The 13,325-nt window shown below is 44.2% G+C and overlaps 1 protein-coding gene across 3 annotated transcripts in view; it reads left to right on the top strand.

Annotated features, from left to right (window-relative positions):
• LOC110515606 (ankyrin-2) overlaps positions 1 to 13,325 on the top strand; it is a 199,104-nt gene that overhangs the window by 183,646 nt on the left and 2,133 nt on the right. The window contains exons 44-47 of one of the 3 annotated variants that reach the window (XM_036934160.1): positions 892 to 3,024; positions 5,021 to 5,104; positions 6,698 to 6,841; positions 12,748 to 12,933. In XM_036934160.1, the coding sequence (XP_036790055.1) occupies positions 892 to 3,024; positions 5,021 to 5,104; positions 6,698 to 6,841; positions 12,748 to 12,933 (2,547 nt within the window). Of the gene's footprint in view, positions 1 to 891; positions 3,025 to 5,020; positions 5,105 to 6,697; positions 6,842 to 12,747; positions 12,934 to 13,325 lie in introns of those variants that run through there. The other 2 variants (XM_036934159.1, XM_036934158.1) reach the window with 2 other exon arrangements.

Below are 13,325 nucleotides of genomic sequence, written 5' to 3' on the forward strand. Positions count from 1 at the left end.
CATAGGGCCCTGGTTAAAAGTAGTGCACTACGAAGGGAATAGGGTATCATTTGGGACATATCCTCAGAGATGGGCTCGGATACTGCATGATGGTGCATTTATTCACACAGAAAAAACAACAGCAGTCATGTCTTACATTGAAAGATTTCCTTGGAGTTTAGTAGGGTTGACAGTTCATTGCTTTGGAGTTTAGTAGGGTTGACAGTTGATTGCCTTGGAGCTTAATCGGGTTAACAGTTGATTGCCTTGGAGCTTAGTAGGGCTGGCAGTTGATTGGCTTGACTGTGTCTTTCCTACTGTGGTATTCCTGCATTTCAGAGAATGTTGTCCTGGAGAGAAGGCTTTCGGAGAATTTATATAAGAAATGTACCCATCGCATTTCGATATAAGGAGTTGTATGTGTCAACAAGGTCGTGTCCTAATCAAATGAGTACTGCTGAACTGCTTCTATGTGTTTTACTGCTACTAGAAGTACAGTACTTCTGAGTACATGCAGGTACTGCATGTACAGTGTGACAATACTATAGGTCTATTGGTTTGACTCATCATTTTTGGTAATTTCATTAAGTCGTTGGAATGTTCATTTGAAATACATGATGTCATGATGGAACCTTGTTGCTGCATGTACATGTATTGTACCTTTTTTCATACTATAATTTCCTCAACAACATTAACCATTCATCATTGAGGTTGATCAATTCCAGTAACTTTACCAAAATGACCTAATCGTGGTTGGAGGATTCTTGGATGATTCTTAGAATTCTTCCAACCCGGGGGTTCTGGAACACCTGGGAATTTTTAAGGGGAAAGTTACCGGAATTTTGAAACCCTACCTCCATCACAAACTCGTTTATAATTTTTTTTCCCCTCCATTCCATCATTCTCATCCAGGTTTCAGCAGGATCCTCCATGGAGAATCTATCAGAACCCAAACACGTATTAGCTTTGGACCAGCCATCTACTAATAGACCTATCTCAAACAAAACACTCATGTCTGAAACCCAATCTGTAACTCCAGATCTCCAGATTCCAAATGCCTTTGTTTTCAGTCCATTATCCCCTGAAATGACAATGCCCACTGAGAAGATGAGGGTATCGCCAGAAAGTCCAGAAAAAACATTGAATCTGAACAAGGAGTCCTCTTCTTCTGAAACCAGTCCAGTGTTACCAGACCTTTTCAGCCACAACGCCAAAGACAGCCAAGGTGATGAAGCACAATCGTCAGCGAGCAATCTAGAAGCACCCCCGGAGTCAGGGGCACCCACCCAGCTTGATCAGCTGCTGTCGGAATTTGAAGAAATCAAACGGGCATTCCGACCAGAAACTCTAGAACCACTGGACTCACCTCTTTCGGAAACCAGCGAAGGGGGTCTTGAAGATCTACAACCTTATGTTGAGTTAGAGGAACTCTTGCCAGAATCCGACGCATATCCCACTGAGGGTGAGGAAGAGCTCTCTAGTCCAAGTCCCTCATCCCCTATTCAGATCACAAGGGAGCCGGCTGAAATAAGCGTAGTGGCCTCAGTGCCGACCGATCTCTCCTTGTCCAATGAAACCGACCCAGAGGTATTTGGGGTGACCACAGATCTAATCGAGACCTTCCCAGAGCCTAGCCAAGTTACAGCTGATCCGGTTCAGTTGAGCCACTTGGAGTACGTGCAAACACACAGAGCAGAAAAATCAGATCTCACCGGTTCCATACCATTGGATAGCCCCACAGCTGCAACCAAATCCGCCGGAACACCGGAATCTCCAGAACCATGCCATAAAGTTCTAGAAAGGTCATCGGAATCAATTGTTCCGTCTCAAAAGTTCCAGCCACTCGAACATGAGGATGCTGCTGTATTTACCGAACCTTCAACTGTAGAAGAACATCGAATTAGTCTCCCACAGCAGGACCAGGCGACAGTCGGTGAAGAATATGACAACTCCAAAGACACATCAAGCATTCAAGCTGCAGTCAAAAAGGCATATATTGAACAAAGCAAAGTATTGTGCGAATCTGGGGTATTAATCACTGAGCCCAGCCAATTGGTAGATGAAACATGCATGAGCACTACCCCAGAAGTTGTGTCACATTTAAGGGATAGCACTCCCCCTGAAACCCTTGAATACGATGAGCAGTCGCACCACTCGCTCTCTGACGTGACTCCACAGACTCCAGAGACCGTCACCGTCTCCAGGCACTTCAGCTTCGAGGAGTTGATCCCTTACCAGAGTCCTAGGTACCTCAACATGCTGTCTGAAGCGCTCAAGCCAAATACAAGTGAGCAACCATCAGAGAATCGAGTCACCCCCGTAGAGGAAGAGTTCAGTCCTCCAGTCACCCCTGTTGAGGTAAAGTCCCATGTCTCCCAGCCCGGTCCAGTAGATCCCATGGCAGAGATGGTGTCAGCCCAGCCTGATCCAGTAGAACACAGGGCAGAGATGGTGTCAGCCCAGCCTGGTCCAGTAGAACACAGGGCAGAGATGGTATCAGCCCAACATGTTCCAGAGGTTACAGCATCAGCCCATGATGAAGAGTTCTCCATGGAGTTCAGCCTCCCTCCTGAGTATGCTGAGGCATCATCCTCTATCCACAAACCCAATCCTCCGGCCTACGCAGAAGTCATACGAGGCAGCACCACAATGTACTTATACGAAGACTCTGACCCGGAGACTTACTTTGACTGCAAACAGGGAGTCTCAGACTTCTCCGAGATGGAACCTGACGAACTGAAGAAGAGGGAAAGTTCAGGGGTTGGCCAAACCCAAGGACAAGCGTCCCATTCAGGAGCCCTGGGGAGAAAGTACCAGAAGCCGACGGCAATTCCGGTTTGCTCCGCAGTGCGCAAACACGAGCGTGGAGTCCTGCTGTCCTCAGGGAGTGAGGATTATGACGACGCACCTTATGATGACATCAAGGAAGAGAGCGAAGAGCTGGCCCAATCTCCCGGCACACACACAGACGACTGGGCCTTTTACCAGGCTCCTCAGGAGCTTCCTCCTCTCAGATCAGCAGATGATGATGACTCCCTGGACAGGGTGAGATGACTGTTGAAAAAATCATCCCGCCATTCTTACCCATCTCCTGCTCTGACCACCTAGCTCCTGCTCTAACCCCTTATCTCCTGCTCTAACCCCTTATCTCCTGCTCTAATCCCCTATCTCCTCCTCTAACCCCCTATCTCCTGCTCTAACCCCTTATCTCCTGCTCTAACCCCTTATCTCCTGCTCTAACCCCTTATCTCCTGCTCTAACCCCTTATCTCCTGCTCTAACCCCTTATCTCTTGCTCTAACCCTTATCTCCTGCTCTAACCCCTTGTCTCCTGCTCTAACCCCTTATCTCCTGCTCTAACCCCTTATCTCCTGCTATAACCCCTTATCTCCTGCTCTAACCCCCTATATCCTGCTCTAACCCCTTGTCTCCTGCTCTAATCCCCTATCTCCTGCTCTGACCCCCTATCTCCTGCTCTAACCCCTTATATCCTGCTCTAACCCCTTATCTCCTGCTGTAACCCCTTATATCCTGCTCTAACCCCCTATCTCCTGCTCTAACTCCCTTATCTCCTGCTTCAGAAGGAATGAATGCTTTAACTCCGGGGATGGGATTTGAAACGCCTTTAATTCATATTTTAAACAGAATTCCTCTCGCGTGATGTCATCATAGGAAAGAACAGTGCCACTGACCCGTGATGATGTCTGCTGGGTAGCTGGTTTGACATCACGTTACTGTAACGTCAACACAGGGATTCAGAAAGCAGGTGCCGTTAGTGAGTTTAAGAGTAATGCAGAACGATACAAAAAAAAACAAGAGAAACATCTGACAAGGAAACAGAACCAATACTGCCTGAAGAGTGATGCTAGGGAGTGCTGGATAAAGGGGGGAGTAATCAGGGTAGCGATGGAGTCCAGGTTTTCCTCATGATGGAGTGCAGGTGTACGTAATGAGGGTTGCCAGGTGTGCGTAATGAGGGTTGCCAGGTGTGCGTAATGAGGGTTGCCAGGTGTGCATAATGAGGGTTTCCAAATGTGAATTCTTATATCTGACCCAGTGATGTGTGTATTTCGTGTATATTTAACTTTTTCACACTGGAGTCTTACTTGTGTTGTAACAATCTCTTTGTTTAATTTTTGCTGTATAAAGATGCTATGTAAGGATGCTGTGTGGATATGCTGTGTTGGGATGCTGTGTTGGGTTGCTGTGTTGGGTTGCTGTGTTGGGTTGTTGTGTTGAGATGCTGTGTGGATATGCTGTGTTGGGTTGCTGTGTTAGGATGCTGTGTTGATATGCTGTGTTGGGTTGCTGTGTTGAGATGCTGTGTGGATATGCTGTGTTGGGTTGCTGTGTTAGGATGCTGTGTGGATATGCTGTGTTGGGTTGCTGTGTTAGGATGCTGTGTGGATATGCTGTGTTGGGTTGCTGTGTTAGGATGCTGTGTTGAGATGCTGTTGGGTTGCTGTGTTGAAATTGAAAAAACCCCGCTAATTGTCATTTTTCGTTGCAAAACGTTTTAAAACGCTTTCCTGTTGTGTTTCCTCATGAATGCGACCCGTGCAGTCTCCTGTGGGTCCCAAATGGAACCCTATGCCCTATATAGTGTACTACTTTAGACTAGGGCCTATAGGGGACATCTATTGGTGTCATATACACTATATATGGAACGGCGCCCCCTGTGGTGAATCAGTGTAATAACAGGCCTCAGTGCCCCATGTTGTGAATCAGTGTAATAACAGGCCTCAGCGCCCCCTGTGGTGAATCAGTGTATTAACAGGCCTCAGTGCCCCCTGTGATGAATCAAAGTAATAACAGGTCTCAGTGCCCCCTGTGGTGAATCATTGTAATAACAGGCCTCAGTGCCCCCTGTTGTGAATCAGTGTAATAACAGGCCTCAGTGCCCCCTGTGGTGAATCAGTGTAATAACAGGCCTCAGCGCCCCCTGTGGTGAATCGGTGTAACAACAGGCCTCAGCGCCCCCTGTGGTGAATCAGTGTAATAACAGGCCTCAGTGCTGACTGTGTGTCTGCCTCCCTCTACAGCAGGGTGAGATGACAGACATCCCTCCCCAGACTGTGACAGAGGAGCAGTACACAGATCAACATGGACACGCGGTGGTCAGAAAGGTAAGCATACGTGGAAATGAAGACCATGTTTGGTTCCTGTCATTCATTCATTACATCAGTGTTTCCCAATCCTGGTCCTGGGCAGTGGTGTGAAGAACTGAAGTAAACAATGTTTTAAAGTACTACTTAAGTCTTTTTTTTTTTTTGGTGTATCTTTACTTTACTATTTATATTTTTGACTACTTTTACTTCACTACATTCCTAAAGAAAATAATGTACTTTTTTACTCCCATCCATTTTCCCTGACACCCAAAAGTATTCGTTACATTTTGAATGCTTAGTAGGACAGAACAATGGTCCAATTCACGCTCTTATCAAGTGAACATCCCTGGTCGTCCCTACTGCCTCTGATCTGATGGACTCTCTAAACAGAGAACATCCCTGGTCGTCCCTACTGCCTCTGATCTGATGGACTCTCTAAACAGAGAACATCCCTGGTCGTCCCTACTGCCTCTGATCTGATGGACTCTCTAAACAGAGAACATCCCTGGTCATCCCTACTGCCTCTGATCGGATGGACTCTCTAAACAGAGAACATCCCTGGTCGTCCCTACTGCCTCTGATCTGATGGACTCTCTAAACAGAGAACATCCCTGGTCGTCCCTACTGCCTCTGATCTGATGGACTCACTAAACAGAGAACATCCCTGGTTATCCCTACTGCCTCTGATCTGATGGACTCTCTAAACAGAGAACATCCCTGGTCAACCCTACTGCCTCTGATCTGGAGGACTCACTAAACAGAGAACATCCCTGGTCGTCCCTACTGCCTCTGATCTGATGGACTCTCTAAACAAACATGCTTAGTTTGAAAATTACGTTTTGGAGTGCGCCCCTGGCTATCCGTAAATTAAACAAAAACAAGATTATTATAGTTTGCTTAATATAATGAATTTGAAATTACTTTTGATACCTAAGTATTATTTAAAGCCAAACAACTTTTAGACTTTTACTCAAGTAGTATTTTACTGGGTGACTGGGTCACTTTACTGGGTCACTTTTACTTGAGTCATTTTCTATTAAGGTATCTTTACTTTTACTCAAGTTTGACAATTGGGTACTTTTTCTACCACTGGTCCTGGGGACCCAAAGTGGTGCACATGTAGTTTTTTTGCCCCACACCTGATCACACACCTGATCACACACCTGATCCCACACCTGATCCCACACCTGATCCCACACCTGATCACACACCTGATCCCACACCTGATCACACACCTGATCCCACACCTGATCACACACCTGATCACACACCTGATCCCACACCTGATCCCACACCTGATCCCACACCTGATCACACACCTGATCCCACACCTGATCACACACCTGATCACACACCTGATCACACACCTGATGTTACTCATCAACTCATCAAGCCTTTGGTTCGTAGAACCTGGTGTGTTAATTCACTGGGTCCCCAGTATAGTGTGTGTGTGTGTGTGTTTTTATGTGTGTGTGTGTGTGTGTGTGTGTGTGCGTGTGTGTGTGTGTGTTTTTGTGTGCGTGCGCGTGTGTGTGTGTGTGTGCGTGCGTGTGTGTGTGTGACTTACCCTAACCTGTTCTGTGGCCTTTGCCCTCTGCCCTCTCCATCCAGGTTACTCGTGAGGTGAACCGCCAGGCGATGTCGAGTGAGGGGTCGCAGAGGGAGGAGGGGGGTGCCCCCCCGGGGGAGGCGGGAGACAGATACTCCAGGGTGGTCGAGAGGACCGTGCTGAGGAGCCACAGAGATCTCTCAGAGGTGAGGGTGTGTATATGTGTTTGTCAGGGTTGGGGTCAATAGCAGATCAATAGCGGAGGTGGATAAAGATGACAGCCCCCATTTATGACAGCTACAGTTATCTGTGTTTGGTTCTCTTCTCCTGTATAAACAGCTACAGTTCTCTGTATTGGTTCTATTTCCCTGTATAAACAGCTACAGTTCTCTGTGTTGGTTATATTTCCCTGTATAAACAGCTACAGTTCTCTGTGTTGGTTATATTTCCCTGTATAAACAGCTACAGTTCTATGTGTTGGTTATATTTCCCTGTATAAACAGCTACAGTTCTCTGTGTTGGTTATATTTCCCTGTATAAACAGCTACAGTTCTCTGTGTTGGTTATATTTCCCTGTATAAACAGCTACAGTTCTCTGTGTTGGTTATATTTCCCTGTATAAACAGCTACAGTTCTCTGTGTTGGTTATATTTCCCTGTATAAACAGCTACAGTTCTCTGTGTTGGTTATATTCTCCTGTATAAACAGCTACAGTTGTCTGTGTTGGTTATATTTCCCTGTATAAACAGCTACAGTTCTATGTGTTGGTTATATTTCCCTGTATAAACAGCTACAGTTCTCTGTGTTGGTTATATTTCCCTGTATAAACAGCTACAGTTCTCTGTGTTGGTTCTCTTCTCCCGTATAAACAGCTACAGTTCTCTGTGTTGGTTCTCTTCTCCTGTATAAACAGCTACAGTTCTATGTGTTGGTTATATTTCCCTGTATAAACAGCTACAGTTCTCTGTGTTGGTTCTCTTCTCCTGTATAAACAGCTACAGTTCTCTGTGTTGGTTCTCTTCTCCTGTATAAACAGCTACAGTTCTCTGTGTTGGTTCTCTTCTCCTGTATAAACAGCTACAGTTCTCTGTGTTGGTTCTCTTCTCCTGTATAAACAGCTACAGTTCTCTGTGTTGGTTCTCTTCTCCTGTATAAACAGCTACAGTTCTCTGTGTTGGTTCTCTTCTCCTGTATAAATAGCTACAGTTCTCTGTGTTTGGTTCTCTTCTCCTGTATAAACAGCTACAGTTCTCTGTGTTTGGTTCTCTTCTCCTGTATAAACAGCTACAGTTGTCTGTGTTGGTTCTCTTCTCCTGTATAAAGAGCTACAGTTCTCTGTGTTGGTTTTATTTCCCTGTATAAGCAGCTACAGTTCTCTGTGTTGGTTCTATTTCCCTGTATAAACAGCTACAGTTCTCTGTGTTGGTTATATTTCCCTGTATAAACAGCTACAGTTCTGTGTTGGTTCTATTTCCCTGTATAAACAGCTACAGTTCTCTGTGTTGGTTATATTTCCCTGTGTTGGTTCTCTTCTCCTGTATAAACAGCTACAGTTCTCTGTGTTGGTTCTCTTCTCCTGTATAAACAGTTAAAGTTCTCTGTGTTTGGTTCTCTTCTCCTGTATAAACAGCTACAGTTCTCTGTGTTGGTTCTCTTCTCCTGTATAAACAGCTACAGTTCTCTGTGTTGGTTCTCTTCTCCTGTATAAACAGCTACAGTTCTCTGTGTTGGTTCTCTTCTCCTGTATAAGCAACTATGTTTAGTTTCCACATGCTGGAAATGTGAAGGAAAAAAAACCTGATTGTACTGCTTTGAACCATATCGCGCTCCGTAGTTTCAAAAGGAATTGGACAGAACTAAAACAATGACGTCATATCTGAACTCTACCGATCTTTACCTTTATGGGTGTTTACCATTCCACGCAATTCAGGAAGTACACTGTAATTCCAATTCTGTTTCCTGTTCTCTCTCTTTTTAATGCTTTTCAATGAGGACTATGTGGAATTGGAATTAGTTTTCCGTTCTGAACAGACTGGAATTGAAATAGAATTGTGCCCAAATCAAATCAAAGTTTATTTGTCACGTGCGCCGAATACAACAGGTGTAGTAGACCTTACAGTGAAATGCTGAATACAACAGGTGTAGTAGACCTTACAGTGAAATGCTGAATACAACAGGTGTAGTAGACCTCACAGTGAAATGCTGAATACAACAGGTGTAGTAGACCTTACAGTGAAATGCTGAATACAACAGGTGTAGTAGACCTCACAGTGAAATGCTGAATACAACAGGTGTAGTAGACCTCACAGTGAAATGCTGAATACAACAGGTGTAGTAGACCTCACAGTGAAATGCTGAATACAACAGGTGTAGTAGACCTCACAGTGAAATGCTGAATACAACAGGTGTAGTAGACCTTACAGTGAAATGCTGAATACAACAGGTGTAGTAGACCTTACAGTGAAATGCTGAATACAACAGGTGTAGTAGACCTTACAGTGAAATGCCGAATACAACAGGTGTAGTAGACCTCACAGTGAAATGCTGAATACAACAGGTGTAGTAGACCTGACAGTGAAATGCTGAATACAACAGGTGTAGTAGACCTTACAGTGAAATGCTGAATACAACAGGTGTAGTAGACCTCACAGTGAAATGCTGAATACAACAGGTGTAGTAGACCTCACAGTGAAATGCTGAATACAACAGGTGTAGTAGACCTTACAGTGAAATGCTGAATACAACAGGTGTAGTAGACCTGACAGTGTAATGCTGAATACAACAGGTGTAGTAGACCTTACAGTGAAATGCTGAATACAACAGGTGTAGTAGACCTCACAGTGAAATGCCGAATACAACAGGTGTAGTAGACCTCACAGTGAAATGCTGAATACAACAGGTGTAGTAGACCTTACAGTGAAATGCTGAATACAACAGGTGTAGTAGACCTTACAGTGAAATGCTGAATACAACAGGTGTAGTAGACCTTACAGTGAAATGCTGAATACAACAGGTGTAGTAGACCTTACAGTGAAATGCTGAATACAACAGGTGTAGTAGACCTCACAGTGAAATGCCGAATACAACAGGTGTAGTAGACCTCACAGTGAAATGCTGAATACAACAGGTGTAGTAGACCTCACAGTGAAATGCTGAATACAACAGGTGTAGTAGACCTTACAGTGAAATGCTGAATACAACAGGTGTAGTAGACCTTACAGTGAAATGCTGAATACAACAGGTGTAGGTAGACCTTACAGTGAAATGCTGAATACAACAGGTGTAGTAGACCTCACAGTGAAATGCTGAATACAACAGGTGTAGTAGACCTTACAGTGAAATGCTGAATACAACAGGTGTAGTAGACCTTACAGTGAAATGCTGAATACAACAGGTGTAGTAGACCTCACAGTGAAATGCTGAATACAACAGGTGTAGTAGACCTTACAGTGAAATGCTGAATACAACAGGTGTAGTAGACCTTACAGTGACATGCCGAATACAACAGGTGTAGTAGACCTCACAGTGAAATGCTGAATACAACAGGTGTAGTAGACCTCACAGTGAAATGCTGAATACAACAGGTGTAGTAGACCTTACAGTGAAATGCTGAATACAACAGGTGTAGTAGACCTCACAGTGAAATGCTGAATACAACAGGTGTAGTAGACCTTACAGTGAAATGCTGAATACAACAGGTGTAGTAGACCTCACAGTGAAATGCTGAATACAACAGGTGTAGTAGACCTCACAGTGAAATGCTGAATACAACAGGTGTAGTAGACCTTACAGTGAAATGCTGAATACAACAGGTGTAGTAGACCTTACAGTGAAATGCTGAATACAACAGGTGTAGTAGACCTTACAGTGAAATGCTGAATACAACAGGTGTAGTAGACCTTACAGTGAAATGCTGAATACAACAGGTGTAGTAGACCTCACAGTGAAATGCTGAATACAACAGGTGTAGTAGACCTTACAGTGAAATGCTGAATACAACAGGTGTAGTAGACCTTACAGTGAAATGCTGAATACAACAGGTGTAGTAGACCTCACAGTGAAATGCTGAATACAACAGGTGTAGTAGACCTTACAGTGAAATGCTGAATACAACAGGTGTAGTAGACCTTACAGTGAAATGCCGAATACAACAGGTGTAGTAGACCTCACAGTGAAATGCTGAATACAGCAGGTGTAGTAGACCTTATAGTGAAATGCTGAATACAACAGGTGTAGTAGACCTGACAGTGAAATGCTGAATACAACAGGTGTAGTAGACCTTACAGTGAAATGCTGAATACAACAGGTGTAGTAGACCTTACAGTGAAATGCTGAATACAACAGGTGTAGTAGACCTTACAGTGAAATGCTGAATACAACAGATGTAGTAGACCTCACAGTGAAATGCTGAATACAACAGGTGTAGTAGACCTTACAGTGAAATGCTGAATACAACAGGTGTAGTAGACCTCACAGTGAAATGCTGAATACAACAGGTGTAGTAGACCTCACAGTGAAATGCTGAATACAACAGGTGTAGTAGACCTTACAGTGAAATGCTGAATACAACAGGTGTAGTAGACCTCACAGTGAAATGATGAATACAACAGGTGTAGTAGACCTCACAGTGAAATGCTGAATACAACAGGTGTAGTAGACCTCACAGTGAAATGCTGAATACAACAGGTGTAGTAGACCTCACAGTGAAATGCTGAATACAACAGGTGTAGTAGACCTCACAGTGAAATGCTGAATACAACAGGTGTAGTAGACCTTACAGTGAAATGCTGAATACAACAGGTGTAGTAGACCTCACAGTGAAATGCTGAATACAACAGGTGTAGTAGACCTTACAGTGAAATGCTGAATACAACAGGTGTAGTAGACCTTACAGTGAAATGCTGAATACAACAGGTGTAGTAGACCTTACAGTGAAATGCTGAATACAACAGGTGTAGTAGACCTCACAGTGAAATGCTGAATACAACAGGTGTAGTAGACCTTACAGTGAAATGCTGAATACAACAGGTGTAGTAGACCTTACAGTGAAATGCTGAATACAACAGGTGTAGTAGACCTTATAGTGAAATGCTGAATACAACAGGTGTAGTAGACCTCACAGTGAAATGCTGAATACAACAGGTGTAGTAGACCTTACAGTGAAATGCTGAATACAACAGGTGTAGTAGACCTCACAGTGAAATGCTGAATACAACAGGTGTAGTAGACCTTACAGTGAAATGCTGAATACAACAGGTGTAGTAGACCTTACAGTGAAATGCTGAATACAACAGGTGTAGTAGACCTTACAGTGAAATGCTGAATACAACAGGTGTAGTAGACCTTACAGTGAAATGCTGAATACAACAGGTGTAGTAGACCTTACAGTGAAATGCTGAATACAACAGGTGTAGTAGACCTCACAGTGAAATGCTGAATACAACAGGTGTAGTAGACCTTACAGTGAAATGCTGAATACAACAGGTGTAGTAGACCTCACAGTGAAATGCTGAATACAACAGGTGTAGTAGACCTCACAGTGAAATGCTGAATACAACAGGTGTAGTAGACCTTACAGTGAAATGCTGAATACAACAGGTGTAGTAGACCTCACAGTGAAATGCTGAATACAACAGGTGTAGTAGACCTTACAGTGAAATGCTGAATACAACAGGTGTAGTAGACCTCACAGTGAAATGCTGAATACAACAGGTGTAGTAGACCTTACAGTGAAATGCTGAATACAACAGGTGTAGTAGACCTCACAGTGAAATGCTGAATACAACAGGTGTAGTAGACCTGACAGTGAAATGTGTAGTACACCTCACAGTGACATTTTGAGTGAAATTTTCATAACAGATTATAAATTGATGTATATTTTCAAAGTAATAATAATAATCCCGTTTAACTGACGTTTTGATCCTAAACATCTTAATTAATTAATTAAGCTTTTAAAAGTTTTTATTTCTTTATTTAATTCATTAATTAAGCCTCTTAATGTGTTCATACATTTTAATTATGGGCGGTATCCCCAGTGGGATTTAACCGCACAACAACAATTACATAATGTATTTTTTTATTGTTGCAATCTTTCCTTCCTTTTTCCTTCCAGGTGACGTTTTCTGAGCGTGACACTGACTCAGCGTGGGGTGAGGAGGAATCAGCTGAAGGTCACGAGGTCAGCCGTGTGGAGCGGAACGCAGTGGTGGTGGTGGTGGAGGGGGATTGGACCGAGACGCAGCACGGTGACCCCACCCTGACCTCTGACCTCCCAACGTCCCGGGACGACTTCACACAGGTCAGCCTCCAACCAGCCAATCAGAATAGCTTTCTCTCCCTCCATCTCTCCCTCAATCACTCCCTTCATCTCTCCCTCCATCTCTCCCTCCATCTCTCCCTCCATCTCTCCCCTCCATCGCTCCCTTCATCTCTCCCTCCATCTCTCCCCTCCATCGCTCCCTCGATCTCTTCCTCCATCTCTCCCCTCCATCTCCTCCATCTCTCCATCTCTCTCTCCCCTCCATCTCTCCCCCATCTCTCCATCCATCTCACCCCTCCATCTCTCCCCTCCATCCCTATCTCCATCTCTACCTCCATTTCTCCCCTCTATCTCTCCCTCCATCTCTCCCCTCCATCTCTCTCTCCATCTCTCCCTCCATCTCTCTCATCCATCTCTCTCTCCATCTCTCC

This window comes from Oncorhynchus mykiss, chromosome 10 (genome assembly GCF_013265735.2).
Source record: "Oncorhynchus mykiss isolate Arlee chromosome 10, USDA_OmykA_1.1, whole genome shotgun sequence".
NCBI classification, from domain to species: Eukaryota; Metazoa; Chordata; class Actinopteri; order Salmoniformes; family Salmonidae; genus Oncorhynchus; species Oncorhynchus mykiss.